Source organism: Bombina bombina, chromosome 1, assembly GCF_027579735.1.
Source record: "Bombina bombina isolate aBomBom1 chromosome 1, aBomBom1.pri, whole genome shotgun sequence".
Taxonomy (NCBI): domain Eukaryota; kingdom Metazoa; phylum Chordata; class Amphibia; order Anura; family Bombinatoridae; genus Bombina; species Bombina bombina.
The window spans coordinates 1,220,787,408-1,220,811,396 of NC_069499.1; the positions used below are offsets into that span (position 1 = coordinate 1,220,787,408).

Genomic DNA, 23,989 nt, shown 5'->3' on the forward strand with positions numbered 1-23,989 from the left:
GCTAGCACTCAAACAGTGGCTAGTACACTGCTCCCCAAGATGTTCGGCAAATGGATATCGGCCATGATCCAATCCCAGGAGAGCTATGGACACTCAGTGGCCCGCTAGGGTCAAAGGAATGATGACAGCAAACAGACAACTTCCAAATATTTAAAAGATAAAAGGAATGCTTTATTTTCAAGCAATGTGTTTCTCGACTGCAACTGGTCGTTTCTTCAGGCAGATAAAAGCTCACTGTTTGAGTGCTAGCTCGCCTGTTAGCACCAGTCATAGTACGGTGCATTGGATTCTGGTAAGCCTTTTTTTTACCATATATGTATACAGACCCACTTGGGATACATTACACTATGAGGCGCCCTCTTTTTGCTTTATCCTCTATATAGATTTTCCCCAACACCGGTTTCAAGGGGAGCAACCTTTTCCTATACCCAAGCGGGTGGCGGACATAGTGAATAAGGAGTGGGAGAAGCCCGGCATACCTTTTGTTCCCCCCCCCCCCTATATTTAAGAAATTATTTCCTATGGTCGACCCCAGAAAGGACTTATGGCAGACAGTCCCTAAGGTCGAGGGGGCAGTTTCTACTCTAAACAAGCGCACTACTATTCCTATCGAGGATAGTTGTGCTTTCAAAGATCCTATGGATAAAAAATTGGAAGGTTTGCTTAAAAAGATTTTTGTACAGCAAGGTTACCTTCTACAACCCATTTCGTGCATTGTTCCTGTCACTACAGCAGCGTGGTTCTGGTTCGAGGAACTAGAAAAGTCGCTCAGTAGAGAGACTCCATATGAGGAGGTTATGGACAGAGTTCACGCACTTAAGTTGGCTAACTCTTTTATTTTAGATGCCGCTTTGCAATTAGCTAGATTAGCGGCGAAAAATTCAGGGTTTGCAATTGTGGCGCGCAGAGCGCTTTGGCTAAAGTCTTGGTCAGCAGATGTATCATCCAAGAAAAAATTGCTTAACATCCCTTTCAAAGGTAAAACTCTATTTGGACCAGAATTGAAAGAGATTATCTCAGACATCACTGGGGGAAAGGGCCACGCCCTTCCTCAAGATAGGCCTTTCAAGGCCAAGAATAAGTCTAATTTTCGTTCCTTCCGCAATTTCAGGAACGGACCGGCCTCTAATTCTGCATCCTCTAAGCAAGAGGGTAATGCCTCACAGCCCAAACCAGCCTGGAAGCCTATGCAAGGCTGGAACAAGGGTAAGCAGGCCAAGAAGCCTGCTGCTGCTAACAAAACAGCATGAAGGAGTAGCCCCAGATCCGGGACCGGATCTAGTGGGGGGCAGACTCTCTCTCTTTGCTCAGGCTTGGGCAAGAGATGTTCAGGATCCCTGGGCATTAGAAATAGTTTCTCAGGGTTATCTTCTGGAATTCAGGGAACTACCCCCAAGGGGAAGGTTCCACATGTCTCACTTATCCTTAAACCAAATAAAGAGACAGGCGTTCTTACATTGTGTAGAAGACCTGTTAAAGATGGGAGTGATACACCCAGTTCCAATAAAGGAACAAGGAATGGGATTTTATTCAAATCTGTTCGTAGTTCCCAAAAAAGAGGGAGCTTTCAGACCAATTTTGGATTTGAAGATCCTAAACAAATTTCTCAGGGTACCATCGTTCAAGATGGAAACCATTCGAACGATTCTACCCACTATCCAGGAAGGTCAATTTATGACTACCGTGGATCTAAAGGATGCGTACCTACATATTCCTATCCACAAAGAACATCATCAGTTCCTAAGGTTCGCCTTTCTGGACAAACATTACCAGTTTGTGGCCCTCCCATTCGGGTTAGCCACTGCTCCAAGGATTTTCACAAAGGTACTAGGGTCCCTTCTAGCGGTTCTAAGACCGAGGGGCATTGCAGTAGTGCCATACTTGGACGACATTCTAATACAAGCGTCGTCCCTGTCAAAAGCAAAGGCTCATACAGACATCGTTCTGGCCTTTCTCAGATCACACGGATGGAAGGTGAACATAGAAAAAAGTTCTCTGTCTCCGTCAACAAGAGTTCCCTTCTTGGGAACAATAATAGATTCCTTAGAAATGAGGATTTTTCTGAAAGAGGTCAGAAAGTCAAAACTTCTAAGCACTTGTCAAGTTCTTCATTCTGTTCCACGTCCTTCCATAGCGCAGTGCATGGAAGTAGTAGGGTTGATGGTTGCAGCAATGGACATAGTTCCTTTTGCACGAATTCATCTAAGACCATTACAACTGTGCATGCTCAAACAGTGGAATGGGGACTATACAGACTTGTCTCCAATGATTCAAGTAGATCAGAAGACCAGAGATTCACTCCGTTGGTGGCTGACCCTGGATCATCTATCCCAGGGAATGAGCTTCCGCAGACCGGAGTGGGTCATTGTCACGACCGACGCCAGTCTAGTGGGCTGGGGTGCGGTCTGGGAATCCCTGAAAGCTCAGGGACTATGGTCTCGGGAAGAGTCTCTTCTCCCGATAAACATTCTGGAACTGAGAGCGATCTTCAATGCTCTCAGGGCTTGGCCTCAGCTAGCAAAGGCCAGATTCATAAGATTCCAATCAGACAACATGACGACCGTTGCGTATATCAATCATCAGGGGGGAACAAGGAGTTCCCTGGCGATGAAAGAAGTGACCAAAATAATTCAATGGGCGGAGGATCACTCCTGCCACCTATCTGCGATCCACATCCCAGGTGTGGAAAACTGGGAAGCGGATTATCTGAGTCGTCAGACATTCCATCCGGGGGAGTGGGAACTCCACCCGGAGATCTTTGCCCAACTAACTCAATTTTGGGGCATTCCAGACATGGATCTGATGGCGTCTCGTCAGAACTTCAAGGTTCCTTGCTACGGGTCCAGATCCAGGGATCCCAAGGCGACTCTAGTAGATGCACTAGTAGCACCTTGGACCTTCAACCTAGCTTATGTATTTCCACCGTTTCCTCTCATTCCCAGGCTGGTAGCCAGGATCAAACAGGAGAGGGCCTCGGTGATCTTGATAGCTCCTGCGTGGCCACGCAGGACTTGGTATGCAGACCTGGTGAATATGTCATCGGTTCCACCATGGAAGCTACCTTTGAGACAGGACCTTCTTGTTCAGGGTCCATTCGTACATCCAAATCTGGTCTCCCTCCAGCTGACGGCTTGGAGATTGAACGCTTGATTCTATCAAAGCGTGGGTTTTCAGATTCTGTGATAGATACTCTGGTTCAGGCCAGAAAACCGGTAACTAGAAAAATTTACCATAAAATATGGAAAAGATATATCTGTTGGTGTGAATCCAAAGGTTTCCCATGGAATAAGATAAAAATTCCTAAGATTCTCTCCTTTCTACAAGAAGGTTTGGAGAAAGGATTATCTGCAAGTTCTCTTAAGGGACAGATCTCTGCTTTATCTGTCTTACTACACAAAAGACTGGCAGCTATGCCAGATGTTCAAGCATTTGTTCAGGCTCTGGTTAGGATCAAGCCTGTTTACAGACCTTTGACTCCTCCCTGGAGTCTAAATCTAGTTCTTTCAGTTCTTCAAGGGGTTCCGTTTGAACCTTTACATTCCATAGATATTAAGTTACTATCTTGGAAAGTTTTGTTTTTGGTTGCAATTTCTTCTGCTAGAAGAGTTTCAGAGTTATCTGCTCTGCAGTGTTCTCCGCCCTATCTGGTGTTCCATGCAGATAAGGTGGTTTTGCGTACTAAGCCTGGTTTTCTTCCAAAAGTTGTTTCTAACAAGAATATTAACCAGGAGATAGTTGTACCTTCTTTATGTCCGAATCCAGTTTCAAAGAAGGAACGTTTGTTACACAGTTTGGACGTAGTCCGTGCTCTAAAATTCTATTTATAGGCTACAAAAGATTTCAGACAAACATCTTCTTTGTTTGTTGTCTATTCTGGTAAAAGGAGAGGTCAAAAAGCGACTTCTACCTCTCTTTCCTTTTGGCTTAAAAGCATCATCCGATTGGCTTATGAGACTGCCGGACGGCAGCCTCCTGAAAGAATCACAGCTCACTCCACTAGGGCTGTGGCTTCCACATGGGCCTTCAAGAACGAGGCTTCTGTTGACCAGATATGTAAGGCAGCGACTTGGTCTTCACTGCACACTTTTGCCAAATTTTACAAATTTGATACTTTTGCTTCTTCGGACGCTATTTTTGGGAGAAAGGTTTTGCAAGCAGTGGTGCCTTCCGTTTAGGTAACCTGATTTGCTCCCTCCCTTCATCCGTGTCCTAAAGCTTTGGTATTGGTTCCCACAAGTAAGGATGACGCCGTGGACCGGACACACCAATGTTGGAGAAAACAGAATTTATGCTTACCTGATAAATTACTTTCTCCAACGCCGTGTCCGGTCCACAGCCCGCCCTGGTTTTTTAATCAGGTCTGATGAATTATTTTCTCTAACTACAGTCACCACGGTACCATATGGTTTCTCCTATATTTTTCCTCCTGTCCGTCGGTCGAATGACTGGGGTGGGCGGAGCCTAGGAGGGACTATATGGCCAGCTTTGCTGGGACTCTTTGCCATTTCCTGTTGGGGAAGAGATATTCCTACAAGTAAGGATGACGCCGTGGACCGGACACACCGTTGGAGAAAGTAATTTATCAGGTAAGCATAAATTCTGTTATCATGGGCTTAAAAGCATTGTAAAGGGACACTGGGAGACAGCTTAACGTTTTTTTATTTCAAATAAATAGTATGGTTGTATTTTGTGTGTGCTTAGGGGTAAAACAGTTCCACATGGCTTTATTGTCTAAACCGCTTCTCCATGCGGTTGTGCAGTCCGATGCGATCATCGTCCATGATGGGCGTGGCTTATTTTCGCACGCTCAGACGCGCACTTTACTCTGGCTGAGAAGGCAGCAGGCATTAGCTCCGGGTTAAGCCTAGATTGGTGTTCTGTTAACCGGATCGTTGTAGAGTCATTTTGCAGTACCCTGGGGCAGGGGTTATTTTTGTCAAATCTAATATATTTGTGACTATAAATACCTTTTTAGAGGTTAATTTCTCCCCTTACTCTTGGGGTGCAATACTTTTTGGAGCCATTGATTAGGTGTAGTTAATTTTTTAGAGTAAATTAACGTTTTGAAGCAGTTTTGGAAAATTTGCGCGCTTTTTTATTTCTTAAAGGCGCAGTACACGTTTCTCAAAAAATTGTTTAAATCAATAAAGTGTTTAACGACTATTGTGGTTATTACTAGTCTGTTCAACATATCTGACATTGAGGAATCTCATTGTTCTATGTGTTTAGAAGCCATTGTGGAACCCCCTCTTACATTGTGTACCTCTTGTACTGAAAGGGCCTTACATTGTAAAAAGCATATTTTAGGTAAAGAAAGTGTGCCTAAGGATGATTCTCAATCTGAAGAGAACCAGGATATGCCATCCAATTCTCCCCAAGTGTCACAACCTTTAACGCCCACACAAGCGACGCCAAGTACCTCTAGTGTGTCTAATTCTTTTACTCTGCAGGAGATGGCTGCAGTTATGTCAACTACCCTTACAGAGGTATTATCTAAATTACCAGTGTTACAGGTTAAACGCAGTAGGTCAGGTATTAATGTGAATACTGAATCCTCTGACGCTTTATTGGCTATTTCCGATGTACCCTCACAGTGCTCTGAGTTGGGGGTCAGGGAATTGCTGTCTGAGGGAGAACTTTCAGACTCAGGAAATGTTACCTCAGACAGATTCAGACGAGATGTCCTTTAAATTTAAGCTTGAACACCTCCACCTGTTACTTCGGGAGGTTTTAGCAACTCTGGATGATTGTGACCCTATTGTGATACCACCAGAGAAATTGTGTAAGATGGACAAATATTTAGAGGTACCTACTTACACTGATGTTTTTCTGGTTCCTAAAAGAATGGGATAGACCAGGCATACCGTTCTCTTCCCCTCCTAATTTTAAGAAAATGTTTCCCATATCAGACACCATTCGGGACTCTTGGCAAACGGTCCCTAAGGTGGAGGGAGCTATATCTACCCTGGCTAAGTATACAACTATACCTATTGAAGACAGTTGTGCTTTTAAAGACCCTATGGATAAGAAGTTAGAGGGTCTTCTAAAGAAATTATTTATTCATCAGGGTTTTCTTTTACAACCTACGGCTTGCATTGTTCCAGTTACTACTGCAGCAGCTTTTTGGTTTGATACTCTAGAAGAGTCTCTGAAGGTTGAGACTCCATTAGATGACATTTTGGATAGAATTAAGGCTCTCAAGCTAGCTAATTCTTATATTACTGATGCCGCTTTTCAAATTGCTCAATTAGCGGCGAAAAATGCAGGATTTGCCATTTTAGCGCGTAGAGCGTTATGGCTCAAATCTTGGTCTGCTGATGTGTCATCAAAATCTAAGCTTTTAGCTATTCCTTTTAAGGGTAAGACCCTATTCAGGCCTGAATTGAAGAAAATAATTTCTGACATTACTGGAGGTAAAGGCCATGCCCTACCTCAGGATAAGTCGGTTAAGATGAGGGGTAAACAAAATAATTTTCGTTCCTTTCGTAACTTTAAAGGAGGACCCTCTGTTTCCTCTTCCTCCGCAAAGCAGGAAGGGAATTTTGTTCAATCCAAGTCAGTCTGGAGACCCAACCAGGCTTGGAATAAAGGTAAACAATCCAAGAAGCCCACTGCTGCTACAAAGACAGCATGAAGGGGCGGCCCCTGATCTAGTAGGGGGCAGACTTTCTTTCTTTGCTCAGGCTTGGGCAAGAGATGTTCAGGACCCTTGGGCATTGGAAATCGTGACCCACTGGTATCAACTGGAATTCAAGGATTTTCTCCCAAGAGGGAGATTTCATCTTTCACGATTATCTGTAGACCAGATAAAAAGAGAGGCGTTCTTACGCTGTGTAACGACCTCTCTACCATGGGAGTAATTTGTCCCGTTCCAAAACTGGAACAGGGGCAGGGGTTTTACTCAAATCTTTTCGTGGTTCCCAAAAAAGAGGGAACTTTCAGACCCATTTTAGATCTCAAGTGTCTAAACAAGTTTCTCAGAGTTCCATCAATCAAGATGAAGACTATACGAACAATCTTACCAATGATCCAGGAGGGTCAATATATGACTACCTTGGACTTGAAGGATGCATACCTTCATATTCCTATTCACAAGGATCATCATCAGTTCCTAAGGTTTGCCTTCCTGGACAAACACTATCAGTTTGTGGCTCTTCCCTTTGGGTTGGCCACAGCACCCAGAATCTTCACAAAGGTTCTAGGGTCTCTTCTAGCGGTTCTCAGACCGCGGGGCATAGCAGTGGCGCCTTATCTGGACGATATTCTGATTCAGGCATCAACTTATCATTTGACAAAATCTCACACGGACATAGTATTGTCTTTCCTGAGAACTCACGGTTGGAAGGTGAACATAGAAAAGAGTTCACTAGTTCCACGGACAAGGGTTCCCTTCATGGGGACTCTGATAGACTCGGTAGCCATGAAAATATTTCTGACGGAGGTCAGAAAAACAAAGATTCTAAATACTTGCCGAGCACTTCAGTCCATTCCTCGGCCATCAGTGGCTCAGTGTATGGAGGTCATTGGATTAATGGTAGCGGCAATGGACATCATTCCGTTTGCCCGCTTTCATCTCAGACCACTGCAGCTGTGCATGCTCGGACAGTGGAATGGGGACTATGCGAATTTATCTCCTCAGATAAATCTGGATCAAGTGACCAGAGACTCTCTTCTTTGGTGGTTGTCGCCGTATCATCTGTCCCAGGGGACGTGTTTCCGCAGACCCTCATGGGTGATAGTGACAACGGACGGCAGTCTTCTGGGTTGGGGTGCAGTGTGGAATTCCCTGAAGGCTCAGGGTGTTTGGACTCAGGTGGAGTCTCTACTTCCAATCAATATTCTGGAACTGAGAGCAATATTCAATGCGCTTCAGGCATGGCCTCAGTTGGCTTCGGCCAAATTCATCAGATTCCAGTCGGACAACATCACGACTGTGGCATATATCAATCATCAGGGGGGAACAAGGAGTTCCTTAGCGATGATAGAAGTATCCAAGATAATCCGATGGGCAGAGGCCCACTCTTGTTATCTATGGGCAATCTGTAGATCCCAGGAGTAGAAAACTGGGAAGCGGATTTTCTAAGTCAAAACAATAGCGAAGCCTAAGCTTCAAGATAGAGTGAGTGCGCTTATGGGCTAAAAGTATACACACCATATAAAAAGAAATGTTCAAATTTAATAAACATAGCAAACATAGAGAGATAGCATTTTATAATAATATGCTTCTATATACCGCTATCTGAAACAATGTTTGTATAGTCTATTTAGGATTTAGTCTGCATTTAATCTAGCAAGTGTTAAGAATTTTTATATCTCAGTTTTTAATATAATCCTGGATTTACAGGGAGACGTCCCTTAGTAAAGTTTTATGTATTGTGTATATCTTGCTTATCCACATTTATTAAATTTGAACATTTCTTTTTATATGGTGTGTATACTTTTAGCCCATAAGCGCACTCACTCTATCTTGAAGCTTAGGCTTCGCTAGTGTTTTTACTTGTATCTGATACATTACAGCAGAGCTTTCCAAACTTTTCATATTGGTGACACACTTTTTAGACCTACATCATTTTGCGACACAGTAATTCAGTTGTACTAGCAAACAGGAGGTTAAACTAACTTGTTTTAAGAGATACTGACAGATACATAAATTATATACAGTAATAACAAATGTATTTACAAGTAACAGTATGTATGTGCAAGAATTAAAAAAACGTTTAATAACACCAATAGCTACTTACTATTTTAATGGGATGTATGAGGTTGATGGGATGAATTTTTTTTTCTAAATATTTATATATATATTTCATCATCAAGCATTTTTAAGCTTCCACTTCCTATCCATATATCAAGAGCAGAAACAGCAATGCACTACTGGGAGCTAGCTGCAAAAAAACAAAACAATTTGACTTCTGACTTCAGCTCAGCGTTTAAGCTGCTGCCCTCAGAGCTCTCTGAGTCCGACTGACTTCTGCCCACGCTGCAATCACTGCTCTCCCACTCACTGACTACACGTGCAGTCATGAGCCAATGTTCCGCCAATGGGAATAGTTTCAGTTACCGCTAAGCTGCGCCAGTAGGTTAAGATGATCTGTGACCCACTAGGTATCAATCACGTGTCAACCACCTGATTTGCGTAGCAGGCAGGTGGAAAGTCGGAAACCAAAAAAAAACATTAAAAAAAATTTGTGCTGAAGCAGGGACACACCTACACACTGCCGCCGACACACTAATGTGTCACGACACACAGTTTGGAAAGCACTGCATTACAGGGATTGTATCTTTAGAGTAGTGTATAGTAATACTATCCTGTAGCGCGCACTAATCCTCTTTTTTCGGATTTTCTAAGTCGTCAGACTTTTCATCCGGGGGAGTGGGAACTCCATCCGGAGGTGTTTGCTTCATTGATTCGCCAGTGGGGCAGACCGGAACTGTATCTGATGGCATCTCGTCAGAATGCCAAGCTTCCACGTTACGGATTCAGGTCGAGGGATCCCCAGGCCGAACTGATAGATGCCTTGGCAGTGCCTTGGTCGTTCAGCCTAGCTTATGTGTTTCCACCGTTTCCTCTCCTTCCACGCGTGATTGCTCGAATCAAACAGGAGAGAGCTTCAGTAATCCTAATAGCGCCTGCGTGGCCACGCAGGACTTGGTATGCGGATTTAGTGGACATGTCCTCTCTGCCACCGTGGAAACTTCCTTTGAGACAGGACCTTCTCATTCAAGGTCCTTTCCAACATCCAAATCTAATTTCTCTGCAGCTGACTGCTTGGAGATTGAACGCTTGATTTTTATCTAAGCAAGGATTCTCTGATTCGGTCATCGATACTTTGATACAGGCTTGAAAGCCTGTCACTAGAAAAATCTATCATAAGATATGGCGTAAATATCTTTATTGGTGTGAATCTAAGGGTTACTCATGGAGTAAAGTTAGGATTCCCAGGATTCTGTCTTTTCTCCAAGAAGGATTGGAGAAAGGGTTATTTGCAAGTTCTTTACAGGGACAAATTTCCTGCTTGTCAATTTTGCTTCACAAACGTTTGGCAGATGTTCCAGATGTTCAGTCTTTTTGTCAGGCTCTAACTAGAATTAAGCCTGTATTTAGACCACTTACTCCTCCCTGGAGTTTGAATTTAGTTCTTTGAGTTCTTCAAGGGGTTCCGTTTGAACCCATGCATTCCATTGATATTAAATTGTTGGAAAGTTCTGTTTTTAGTTGCTATTTCTTCTGGTCGAAGAGTTTCTGAGCTTTCAGCGTTAAAATGTGATTCGCCTTATCTTATATTTCATTCTGATAAGATGGTTTTACGTACCAAACCTGGATTTCTTCCTAAGGTTGTTTCAAATAAGAATATTAATCAGGAAATTGTTGTTCCTTCCTTGTGTACTAATCCTTCTTCTAAGAAGGAGCGTCTGTTACATAACCTAGACGTGGTCCGTGCCTTGAAGTTTTACTTATAGGCGACTAAGGATTTCCGTCAATTATCTTCATTATTCATTGTTTATTCTGGAAAGCGTAGGGGTCAGAAAGCTACGGCTACCTCTCTTTCTTTTTTGCTGAGGAGTATCATCCGCCTGGCATATGAGACTGCTGGATAGCAGCCTCCTGAAAGAATTACGGCTCATTCTACTAGAGCTGTGGCTTCCACATGGGCCTTTAAAAACGATGCTTCTGTTGAACAGATTTGTAAGGCTGCGACTTGGTCGCCCCTTCACACTTTTTCCAAATTTTACAAATTTTAATACTTTTGCTTCTTCTGAGGCTTTTTTTGGAAAAAAAGTTCTTCAAGCAGTGGTGCCTACCGTTTAGGTCTCTGTATTGTGCCTCCCTTTCATCCGTGTCCTGTAGCTTTAGTATTGTATCCCACAAGTAAGGATGAAATCCGTGGACTCGTCGTATTTTGTAGAAGAAAAGGAAATTTATGCTTACCTGATAAATTGATATCTTCTACGATACGACGAGTCCACGGCCCTCCCTGTCATTTTAAGACAGATTGTGTTTTATTTCTTCTGTTATGTGTGATCAGTCCACGGGTCATCATTACTTCTGGGATATTATCTGCTCCCCTACAGGAAGTGCAAGAGGATTCACCCAGCAGAGTTGCTATATAGCTCCTCCCCTCTACGTCACCTCCAGTCATTCTCTTGCACCCAAAGACTAGATAGGAGGTGTGAGAGGACTATGGTGATTATACTTAGTTTTTATAACTTCAATCAAAAGTTTGTTATTTTACAATAGCACCGGAGCGTGTTATTACTTCTCTGGCAGAGTTTGAAGAAGAATCTACCAGAGTTTTTTTATTATGATTTTAACCGGAGTAGTTAAGATCATATTGCTGTTTCTCGGCCATCTGAGGGAGGTAAAAGCTTCAGATCAGGGGACAGCGGGCAGTTGAATCTGCATTGAGGTATGTAGCAGTTTTTATTTTCTGAATGGAATTGATGAGAAAATCCTGCTATACCGTTATAATGACATGTATGTATACTCTACACTTCAGTATTCTGGGGATGGTATTTCACCGGAATTACTCTGTAAAAGTACATTAAACCTTTTAATAGGTATTTAATTCATGTTAAACGTTTTTGCTGGAATGTAGAATCGTTTGCATTTCTGAGGTACTGAGTGAATAAATATTTGGGCATTATTTTTTCCACTTGGCAGTCTGCTTGTTTTGATTATGACAGTTTCGTTTCTCTCTCACTGCTGTGTGTGAGGGGGAGGGGCCGTTTTTTGGCGCTCTTTGCTACGCATCAAAAAATTTTCAGTCAGTTACACTTATATTTTCTGCATGATCCGGTTCATCTCTGACAGAACTCAGGGGTCTTCAAACTTCTTTGAAGGGAAGTAGATTCTCTCAGCAGAGCTGTGAGATTTAATAGTGACTGTGATTTAAAACGTTGCTCTGTAATTTTTATGTTTAAAATTTAATTAGTGTTATTTTACTAATGGGAACAAACCTTTGCTAAAAAGTTGTGTTGTTTGTTAAGAGTGATGCTATAACTGTTTTTCAGTTCATTATTTCAACTGTCATTTAATCGTTTAGTGCTTTTGAGGCACAGTACGTTTTTTTTTTTTTTTTTTTTTTTTAAATAAAATTGTAACCGAGTTGCATGTTTATTGCTAGTGTGTTAAACATGTCTGATTCAGAGGAAGATACCTGTGTCATTTGTTCCAATGCCAAGGTGGAGCCCAATAGAAATTTATGTACTAGCTGTATTGATGCTACCTTAAATAAAAGCCAATCTGTACAAATTGAACAAATTTCACCAAACAGCGAGGGGAGAGTTATGCCGACTAACTCGCCTCACGTGTCAGTACCTGCATCTCCCGCCCGGGAGGTGCGTGATATTATGGCGCCTAGTACATCTGGGCAGCCATTACAGATAACATTACAAGATATGGCTACTGTTATGACTGAAGTTTTGGCTAAATTACCAGAACTAAGAGGCAAGCGTGATCACTCTGGGGTGAGAACAGAGTGCGCTGATAATTCTAGGGCCATGTCTGATACTGCGTCACAGCTTGCAGAGCATGAGGACGGAGAGCTTCATTCTGTAGGTGACGGTTCTGATCCAAACAGATTGGATTCAGATATTTCAAATTTTAAGTTTAAATTGGAAAACCTCCGTGTATTACTAGGGGAGGTCTTAGCAGCTCTCAACGATTGTAACGCTGTTGCAATACCAGAGAAAATGTGTAGGTTGGATAAATACTTTGCGGTACCGGCGAGTACTGACGTTTTTCCTATACCTAAGAGATTAACTGAAATTGTTACTAAGGAGTGGGACAGACCCGGTGTGCCGTTCTCACCCCCTCCAATATTTAGAAAGATGTTTCCAATAGACGCCACCACACGGGACTTATGGCAAACGGTCCCTAAGGTGGAGGGAGCAGTTTCTACTTTAGCTAAGCGTACCACTATCCCGGTGGAGGATAGCTGTGCTTTTTCAGATCCTATGGATAAAAAATTAGAGGGTTACCTTAAGAAAATGTTTGTTCAACAAGGTTTTATATTACAACCCCTTGCATGCATCGCGCCGATCTCGGCTGCGGCAGCATTTTGGATTGAGTCTCTAGAAGAGAACCTTAGTTCAGCTACGCTGGACGACATTACGGACAGGCTTAGAGTCCTTAAACTAGCTAATTCATTCATTTCGGAGGCCGTAGTACATTTAACCAAACTTACGGCTAAGAATTCAGGATTCGCCATTCAGGCACGCAGGGCGCTGTGGCTAAAATCCTGGTCGGCTGATGTAACTTCTAAGTCCAAATTACTTAATATACCTTTCAAGGGGCAAACTTTATTTGGGCCCGGTTTGAAAGAAATTATTGCTGACATTACAGGAGGTAAGGGCCACGCTCTACCTCAAGACAAAGCCAAAGCTAAGGCTAGACAGTCTAATTTTCGTCCCTTTCGGAATTTCAAAGCAGGAGCAGCGCCAACCTCCACTGCACCAAAACAGGGAGGAACTGTTGCTCGTTACAGACAAGGCTGGAAGCCTAACCAGTCCTGGAACAAGGGCAAGCAGGCCAGTAAACCTGCTGCTGCCTCAAAGACAGCATGAACCGAGGGCCCCCGATCCGGGACCGGATCTAGTGGGGGGCAGACTCTCTCTCTTCGCCCAGGCTTGGGCAAGAGATGTCCAGGATCCCTGGGCGCTAGAGATCATATCTCAGGGATACCTTCTAGACTTCAAATTCTCTCCCCCAAAAGGGAGATTTCATCTGTCAAGGTTGTCAACAAACCAAATAAAGAAGGACGCGTTTCTACGCTGTGTACAAGATCTATTATTAATGGGAGTGATCCATCCGGTTCCGCGGTCGGAACAAGGACAAGGGTTTTACTCAAACCTGTTTGTGGTTCCCAAAAAAGAGGGAACTTTCAGGCCAATCTTGGATTTAAAGATCCTAAACAAATTCCTAAGAGTTCCATCGTTCAAAATGGAAACTATTCGGACAATCTTACCCATGATCCAAAAGGGTCAGTACATGACCACAGTGGATTTAAAGGATGCTTACCTTCACATACCGATTCACAAAGATCATTACCGGTATCTAAGGTTTGCCTTCTTAGACAGGCATTACCAGTTTGTAGCCCTTCCATTCGGATTGGCTACGGCTCCAAGAATCTTCACAAAGGTTCTGGGTGCCCTTCTAGCGGTTCTGAGACCGCGAGGAATTTCGGTAGCTCCGTACCTAGACGACATTCTGATACAAGCTTCAAGCTTTCAAACTGCCAAGTCTCATACAGAGTTAGTTCTGGCATTTCTGAGGTCGCATGGATGGAAAGTGAACGAAAAGAAGAGTTCTCTCTTGCCTCTCACAAGAGTTCCATTCTTGGGGACTCTTATAGATTCTGTAGAAATGAAGATTTATCTGACAGAAGACAGATTAACAAAGCTTCTAAATACATGCCGTGTCCTTCATTCCATTCAACTCCCGTCAGTAGCTCAATGCATGGAGGTGATCGGCTTAATGGTAGCAGCAATGGACATAGTACCCTTTGCACGCCTACATCTCAGACCGCTGCAATTGTGCATGCTGAGTCAGTGGAATGGGGATTACTCAGATTTGTCCCCCACTCTGAATCTGGATCAAGAGACCAGAAACTCTCTTCTATGGTGGCTTTCTCGGCCACATCTGTCCAGGGGGATGCCGTTCAGCAGGCCGGACTGGACAATTGTAACAACAGACGCCAGCCTTCTAGGTTGGGGCGCTGTCTGGAATTCTCTGAAGGCTCAGGGACAATGGAGTCAGGAGGAAAGTCTCCTGCCAATAAACATTCTGGAATTGAGAGCAGTTCTCAATGCCCTTCTAGCTTGGCCCCAGTTAAAGACTCGGGGGTTCATCAGGTTTCAGTCGGACAACATCACGACTGTAGCTTACATCAACCATCAGGGAGGGACAAGAAGCTCCCTAGCAATGATAGAAGTATCAAAGATAATTTGCTGGGCAGAGTCTCACTCTTGCCACCTATCAGCAATCCACATCCCGGGAGTGGAGAACTGGGAGGCGGATTTCTTGAGTCGCCAGACTCTTCATCCGGGGGAGTGGGAACTTCATCCGGAGGTCTTTGCCCAAATACTTCGACGTTGGGGCAAACCAGAGATAGATCTCATGGCGTCTCGCCAGAACGCCAAACTTCCTCGCTACGGATCCAGATCCAGGGATCCGGGAGCGGTTCTGATAGATGCTTTGACAGCACCTTGGAACTTCAGGATGGCTTATGTGTTTCCACCCTTCCCGCTGCTTCCTCGATTGATTGCCAAAATCAAACAGGAGAGAGCATCAGTGATTCTAATAGCGCCTGCATGGCCGCGCAGGACTTGGTATGCAGATCTAGTGGACATGTCATCCTGTCCGCCTTGGTCTCTACCTCTAAGACAGGACCTTCTGATTCAGGGTCCATTCAAACATCAAAGTCTAACTTCTCTGAAGCTGACTGCTTGGAAATTGAACGCTTGATTTTATCAAAACGTGGTTTTTCTGAGTCGGTTATTGATACCCTGATACAGGCTAGGAAGCCTGTTACCAGAAAGATTTACCATAAAATATGGCGTAAATACCTATACTGGTGTGAATCCAAAGATTACTCCTGGAGTAAGGTTAGGATTCCTAGGATATTGTCTTTTCTACAAGAAGGTTTAGAAAAGGGTTTATCGGCTAGCTCATTAAAGGGACAGATCTCAGCTCTGTCCATCTTGTTACACAGGCGTCTGTCAGAAAATTCAGACATCCAGGCCTTTTGTCAGGCTTTAGCTAGGATCAAGCCTGTGTTTAAAACTGTTGCTCCGCCATGGAGTTTAAACTTAGTTCTTAACGTTTTACAGGGTGTTCCGTTTGAACCCCTTCATTCCATTGATATAAAATTGTTATCTTGGAAAGTTCTATTTTTAATGGCTATTTCCTCGGCTCGAAGAGTCTCTGAGTTATCAGCCCTACATTGTGATTCTCCTTATCTGATTTTTCACTCAGACAAGGTAGTTCTGCGTACTAAACCTGGGTTCTTACCTAAGGTTGTCTCTAATAGGAATATCAATCAAGAGATTGTTGTTCCATCCTTGTGTCCAAATCCTTCTTCAAAGAAGGAACGTCTTCTACACAATCTGGATGTAGTTCGTGCCCTCAAGTTCTACTTGCAGGCAACTAAAGATTTTCGCCAAACTTCTTCCCTGTTTGTCGTTTATTCTGGACAGAGGAGAGGTCAAAAAGCTTCTGCTACCTCTCTCTCTTTTTGGCTTCGTAGCATAATACGTTTAGCCTATGAGACTGCTGGACAGCAGCCTCCTGAAAGAATTACAGCTCATTCCACTAGAGCTGTGGCTTCCACTTGGGCCTTTAAGAATGAGGCCTCTGTTGAACAGATTTGCAAGGCTGCAACTTGGTCTTCGCTTCATACTTTTTCCAAATTTTACAAATTTGACACTTTTGCTTCTTCGGAGGCTATTTTTGGGAGAAAGGTTCTTCAGGCAGTGGTTCCTTCTGTATAATGAGCCTGCCTATCCCTCCCGTCATCCGTGTACTTTTGCTTTGGTATTGGTATCCCAGAAGTAATGATGACCCGTGGACTGATCACACATAACAGAAGAAAACATAATTTATGCTTACCTGATAAATTCCTTTCTTCTGTTGTGTGATCAGTCCACGGCCCGCCCTGTTTTTTACGGCAGGTACATATTTTTTAAATTATAATTCAGTCACCACTACACCCTTGGCTTCTCCTTTCTCGTTGGTCTTTGGTCGAATGACTGGAGGTGACGTAGAGGGGAGGAGCTATATAGCAACTCTGCTGGGTGAATCCTCTTGCACTTCCTGTAGGGGAGCAGATAATATCCCAGAAGTAATGATGACCCGTGGACTGATCACACAACAGAAGAAAGGAATTTATCAGGTAAGCATAAATTATGTTTTTTACAACTTCATTCACCTCTGCACCTTTTAGCTTTTCCTTTCTCTTCCTAAACCTTCGGTCGAATGACTGGGGGTGGAGGGAAGGGAGGAGCTATATATACAGCTCTGCTGTTGTGCTCTCTGCCACTTCCTGTTAGCAGGAGGATAATATCCCACAAGTAAGGATGAAATCCGTGGACTCGTCATATCGTAGAAGAAATCAATTTATCAGGTAAGCATAAATTTCCTTTTTTGTTTGCCTCTGCCTGGGGGGTTCAAAGAAGGCGCACCACTGATCCTCTGGCATCCACCCCAAGTGAACCTTGGGGAATGAGGTTTACAGGAGGGGTTTGCCCCCCTTGAACCCCCCAGACAGAGGCAAAAAACATAGATAGGGGAAATTACAGTGCATCGTATCTATGTTTGATGCAGTGACTCGATCTACTTTGAGAAGATTTATCATGTTACATCGGGCTTTACCCACAGCCGCTGGGGGAATGTCAGGTTTAAACAAAGAAGAACTCCTCCAGCTGCTTGAATCTTTTAAGACCTTTATTGCTCACATAAGTGCAGGGTCCAACAGACAAAGCAACGTTTTGGGCCTAAACTTATTCATGCCCAAAACGTTGCTTTGTCTAAAGGACCCTGCACTTATGGGAGAAATAAAGGTCTTTTTTTTAAAGATTCAAGCAGCTGAAGGATTTCTTATTTGTTTATGTCATATGAGCATGGTAAGCTCACTCCGTGGACTGCAGTATTAGTGTGTGATGTCTCCTTATACTTTTAATATTAGGTTTACCTGGGAATTGCTAGGATTACCTAATTTTTTACATAACCCGCAATAAATATATATTTTTATTTAAATTTTTTAACAAAGTGGTGAAGGGGCAGAGGATGTTCCAGCGAAGGATACACTAAAGGTACTGTTAGACAGAGGTAGGAAGAGAACCACGTCACAAACGCCAATGGATTGGAGGGTTTGAAGCAAGTATCAAAGGCTGCAGACAGATTGAGAAGGATTAACAGAGAGAAATGCTCTATCTGAATCATTTAAGTTTATTTTGACTTTTTAATGACAATTCTGAATAGTTATGCAAGGTGGCCATATAGTTTTAGCAGATATTTTGTTTTGCTAGTTTAATGTTCCAAGCAATGAATTCTGTTCTGTTAGAATAAAAGATGAGTAACTAGATTTATACTTCTTTAAACCATTTTCTTCACGTTCAGAGTGACAGCACATAAACACCATTTCTAGATAGCACTGGTGTTTAGTCATCTTCCCAATGTTGTTTTTTTTTTTTTTACCCTAGTTTGGTTGTATATGAACTAAGGTCCAGGGTAAAGTTCAGGACCCTGAAGGGAGTACAGGTGTCTTGTGGGATCATATAGAAAACTTTTCTGGAGATACAAATGAGGCATCATTTACTGTGTGTGAGTCATATGAAGTCACTAAAGGGTGCCAATAGTATATCACTCTGCCATAAAACAATGTGACTTCGCTATATTACAGAAGGTACCAATAACTAAAAACAGTTTTTTAAGAAAATATTTTGAAAAATAGTTTAGAAATTTTAAATACATTTTTAAAATTTGGCCAAATGACTTACATTTTTTTTTTTTACTGTCACTAACAGTATGCTCAACCCCCATTGTCAGTATCCAGGATCATATTTGGTGGTATTAGGGTACACGCATGCATTGTTTTATGTATTCTATGCATGCGTGTCATCAATGGTGAGCGTGCATATCGCTGGTATGAGCATTTACATCACAGATGTGTACATCACAGTAGTGCTGCTATACAAGGAAACCTGTAAGTTTATTAAAGGGGGAATATTTGTTCCACAGCATTGGCCAGGGAATCGTAATAAAAGTAACACTTTTCGTACATGTGTTGGGATAATAACAAAGATAAGGCATTGGCTAATGACTTTCTGCAACGGAGTGTCGGGCACAAGTAGGGGCAATTCTTTAATTTGCTTCCCCACGAGCAGGGGTGGATGGGTTACAACAGGTAATTATTTCCTATGGCTAGATTGTAGGGGTTAATGGTGATTAACACATGCTAGTTTGCAGGTAACCTTTGGATGTATAATATATTTAAAACTTGTATTAGATCTTATTATTTTATGGCCCTTTAAGTTTTTTGTTAAATATGCTTATTTAAAATGATTTTGTTGCTTTGAACGTGAAAATGTTGGTTTATCAGTATAGTAATAATTACAAGTACATAGCAGTACTATTGTAACACTTCAGTTAAAATCTGTGGCCAGTTCACTAGATCATATTTAATAGGCAGTAAAATGATCTTATAGGTTCTATGTAAAAGTAAAAAACAAATGTATTGTTCATTACTTATATTTGTTTTTCTATATTCTTGTTGCTGTATTTTCCCCCTCTTATTGTTGAGCCTAACTTCCTTCTCTTTCCTGTTGCTTTATTTTATATTCCCATCATCCATTTGATTATGTCTGCTTAATCTTTTCATTTTCTATTATATTTTACATTTATTTTAACCCTAAATAGCATTTCTCTTTTGTGTAGGCTCGGCGACAACAGGACCCGACCTCTGGACTGGGCAGTGGTGATGATTTAAAGTTGCGCTAACTCCACATAAATCAAGATGAGGACCCTGATAGTCAACACGACAAGGAGTGGAACAGCCTGAGTTACTGTAGCGCATCACGCTGGGGCTTGCGCTGAAATTTTCATGTTACATCTATTGTCTGTAAGCATGCTGCCTGTGCTCTCTACAAACGGTTCAAATTGATTCGTCTATGCAAGCTGCTTGCCACGCATGATTTGTATGCAAGTGACTGTAGGATTTTTTTATATATAAATACATATACTTAAAAATAGGTCACAACTTTTATAAAAAAAATAAATGTCTATACGGTTCACTTTGTGATGCTGATTCCCGCTTTTAGTAGCTGTTTTTGGTGTCTGTTGAAAAAACTGATATTGAAGCTTGTTGGTGTCAAGGCATTTGCATATTCTGCAAGCGCATGGTCACCCTTGCAAGATTAAAGGCCTACAGAGTGCTACATAAAGGTTTAATGTCCCATCAAGAAACTGAAAATAACTTTGCTATTAATTTTAGTCCTGTATATAAGAGATAATGAATTTCACAATGGCCTAAAATAAAGATAATTAGCAAATCAAGTAGAATAAACTAAAATCTTGTACACCGCCGTGGAATCACAATTCTGTAGCTCTAGCATGTAATCAGAATGTGTCCTATCCACTATGCCTAGATATCAGTGACTGATATCTCCTGTCAACCAATATATGTGGGGTAAAAATGAAAGGTATACGTGAAGATTACATTTGAAAAGATAGTGACGTGTTTGTCTTTTTTTGTGTTGACTTTTTAAGAGACCATAAAGTCAAAATTAAACTTCCATAAATCAGATAAAGGGCTCATCGTACTAAGCAGTGAATGCTGCTTTTAACCCTTTCTGTAAAGAAGAAGCTGCTTCTTTCCCTCTCTGCCACCACTGAGTTGGTGGATATAAATTACCCTGGACAGATCCATTCGGGTTGATTGGCAGGTCCTTCCCTTGAGCGAGAGGAGGCAAGTGAGCATGTCCTGATACAGCCGTGCAGCATCTGCTGCCCGTTTGACACAAATTCGGGCAAGCTAGTTCCCAAGTTGGAAATCTTGTCTGCACCCAGCTCAGTACATGGGACCCAAAGCATGCAATTTTAAACTACTTTCCAATTTACTACTATTTTTTTAAATTTGATTTGTTTTCCTCCTTTTGTTAAGTAAATATAGGTAGGTCATAATATTTCGGGAGCATGCAGCAGTGTTTGCAACATTGTATAACATTGCTACAAACATTGTTGTAAATACTGCTCAAATAGAATGCTAAAGGCATTTCCGTTCCTGAGATCCTGTGAGCTTATTTAGGTTTAGCCTTAAAGCATAGCAAGAGAATAAAGCTAATTTCATAATAGAAATACATAGGAAAGTTGCACGCTCTGTCTAAAGCTTAAAGGGACATAAAACAAGCTGGGATAGAGACAAACTAATATAATATGTACTTTAATTACCTGCAAATGTATACCGCAGTGCCTCGCCATTAAACCTTTCTTTTTCGTTTCTGAATTGTAAAGCTCTAACTCCCCCCACACATTTCCTTCTATGGCTGTATCTATATCTATTGTTGTTTGGATAGAATGCAAAAGTGAATAGGGATTATCTGTTGGAGCCGGCCTAGAAGCTGTTGAAATACAATGCCTGTGTCTAAACACAGATAAGAGGGGTGAAGTTAGGTGATCCAGACAGTTTAGCTATGTAATTCATTTTGCTTATTTTTGAAAATGATTTTAAAATACTTGCCAGCAATTTTTAAACAATTTTTTTTATGCAAAATATTTTAAATTAAATTAATTAGCCCTTTTAGGTTATGCCCAGATCACAACCTTTTTTATGGCACTTTAATTTTGACTTTATGTTTTGCTTGATATATTTGTCCACTAAAATGTATTTTGGTTTACAAAGTGCATTATTTTGTATGGGACTATGTAGTAAAGCAGCTTGTCTCTCTTCTCTATTATATTTCTGCTTTTGCAGTGCTGTATTTGTGTATATGTCCAGATCCTATATCTGGGTAGTCTCTAAAGTTCCAAAAGGCTTTTGTTCTTTGGAAGTTAAGATCTTAAAGGGACAGAAGTGTTAATATAAAATGCTCTATTTCATTAGACATTTTACTTTGAAATGAATTCCCTTATTCTCTGTATTTAACCACGACAAACCAGCATATAGCATTGCTGTTCTGCTAAGGAATAGCATAGGAGAGTTTTAGAGAAATGTTTTTAAGGCTAAAAAAATCAAACAACCCATAAATTGTTTAAGCACAACTAAAATATGATGTACATTCATTATTTATTTTCCTGTCATTTGTTGTGCTTTTCCTACCCTCCTCCATCACCAAAGAGTTTACAGAACATGTACAAAGTATGGCATAAACATCCTGGCCCTGGTGTAAAGTGATTGCTTAGATCAATGCAGGAGCTCACACAAAATTTGCTTTAATTGGCCAAAGGGTAAATTGGAGAAACATACTCAGCAGGCTGTTTGAGGGGTGCATCTCTCGAAGAACAGCAAATCCCGGCAAATTTTCATAGCATACTTTGTTTTAAATGCTTCTAAAACATTTTGTCGGCAGATATTGTATAGTGCAGTGCTAAATGCCTCTGTTTTAATTTTAGAAAAAAAATAACATTTAAGGATGAAGAAATGAAGAGATAACAAGTAAATTTAATTTGCTTCTAGCTCAGCCTACTGACGACTTCTCTTTTTAGTGTACAAAAAAATCCATCCTTTTATTGTGTTTCTATTTCTGGATATAAGGTGTGTGTGACTGCTGCCTAATATACCTACACACATCTAATATCCAGAAACCCTGGATAGAGCATTAAACTTTAGGAAAGCACATCCTGGCCTGAACCTTTAACTAAAGGTACTCCTGAATTTAGACGGTTAACTGCTTTAAGTCCTGTATATTCACATGGTGAATACTGTACATTTCAGACATGTATCTGACGGATTGTAATAAAGTCTTGATATTGTCTAAAATCTCTTCCATTTTTCTGTATCATCGATTCCTTAATTCCTTACATTAAGATTCTAATATAAGCAGCTATCTTAGTGGTGATTTAAATTTTAACTTAAATAGTCAATTGACAAAGCATGTGTTATATAGTTCACAATAGATAAAAATATTATAGCGCCAAACAAGACATGAAAAACACAAGCTCCTCTGAAATCTCCTAAACTGATACAAAAATAGTTTAAAACATAAGAGGAGCGCCACAGGGAAGGGCTAACGTGTTTTATATATCTAGTGTATACAATTAAATACCTGGAAAAATATATATATATACAGAGAGAGAGATAATTTATTAAGCAAAATAGTGGATTAATAAAAACAATAGTAGCTACATAAAAACAAAGTATCTAGCTTAGATAGATACAATCAAAGGGATCCCAAAAATGACACAAATAATTGATGAAAGAATCAGAGAGCTCAAATTAAAGTCCCAAAGTATCTCCTAAAGTGGGGTCCAAAAAGTATATAGTGTCCAAATGGTGTATATGTAAATCCGATTGAAGACGGTGGTAAAAAGAAAAGTGAAAAAATATATAAGCGTGTATGTCCAAGTGAATCCAAAAAAAAAGAAAAATACAAAAAGATATATTCCAAAAATAGGTTATAAGGTGAATCCAAATAGAAGTCTGTGTGATTCTCCAATGAATAAAATGTGTAATATGGTTCTCAGTTCAGACTCTATTCTAAATTGTGAGGTCTTTACCTTTTTATTGCTTGCTTTTATCTATAATTTCTTCCATCGACAGTACAGATAATATGGCTCTGAGTTATAAGAGATCTATCATTATTGCTGAAACTACCCAATACAGTTTAAAGTGGATGAAACATTTATATAAGTGACAGGACTTTATTTAAGCCAGAATAGGGACACACGCAAAGGTCAGTTTCAGAGCTAAAGTGTTATCCAAAATGTAAAAATAATTGTTATATGCACAAACTTGTACTTAAAGGGACAGTAAAGTCAAAATTAAACTTTCATGATTCGGATAGAGCAGTGATTTTTAACCTTTTTTTTTGCCGTGGCACACTTTTTTACATTAAAAAATACTGTGGCACACCACCATCCCAAAATTTAAAAAAAAATCACACATTGTAGCCTAATACACACACACACTGTATGTATTGTGCTGTTATGCCATGCCTCCTACAAACTACCCCTGCACTGGGAGTAAAAAACAAGCAAAGTTTAAAAAATATGTCACACTGTTGCCAGTCTGCCGCGGCATACCTGAGGATCTCTCACGGCACACTAGTGTGCCACGGCACACTGGTTGAAAAACACTGGGATAGAGCATGCATTTTTAAAAACGTTCTAATTTACTTCTGTTATCAAATGTGCTTTGTTCTCTTGGTATATTTTATTGAAGAGTAAATCTAGTACAGCAGTGTTTTGCAACATTGTATAACAAAGCTACAAATATTGTTGCAAAACACTGCTGCCATACTAAAGACGTGCACACTCCTGAGCTCTTATGAGCCC

The 23,989-nt window shown here is 41.2% G+C and overlaps 1 protein-coding gene across 4 annotated transcripts in view; it reads left to right on the forward strand.

Annotated features, from left to right (window-relative positions):
- CBFB (core-binding factor subunit beta) overlaps positions 1-22,475 on the forward strand; it is a 79,184-nt gene extending 56,709 nt beyond the window's left edge. For 2 of the 4 annotated variants that reach the window (XM_053700327.1, XM_053700330.1), the window contains exon 6: positions 19,418-22,475. Coding sequence is in view for 2 of the 4 variants with exons in the window: in XM_053700330.1 (XP_053556305.1) it covers positions 19,418-19,435 (18 nt within the window). In the remaining 2 variants the exon portion in view is untranslated. The remainder of the gene's footprint in view (positions 1-19,417) is intronic. The other 2 variants (XM_053700326.1, XM_053700324.1) reach the window with 1 other exon arrangement.
- Positions 22,476-23,989: the final 1,514 nt, after the last annotated feature.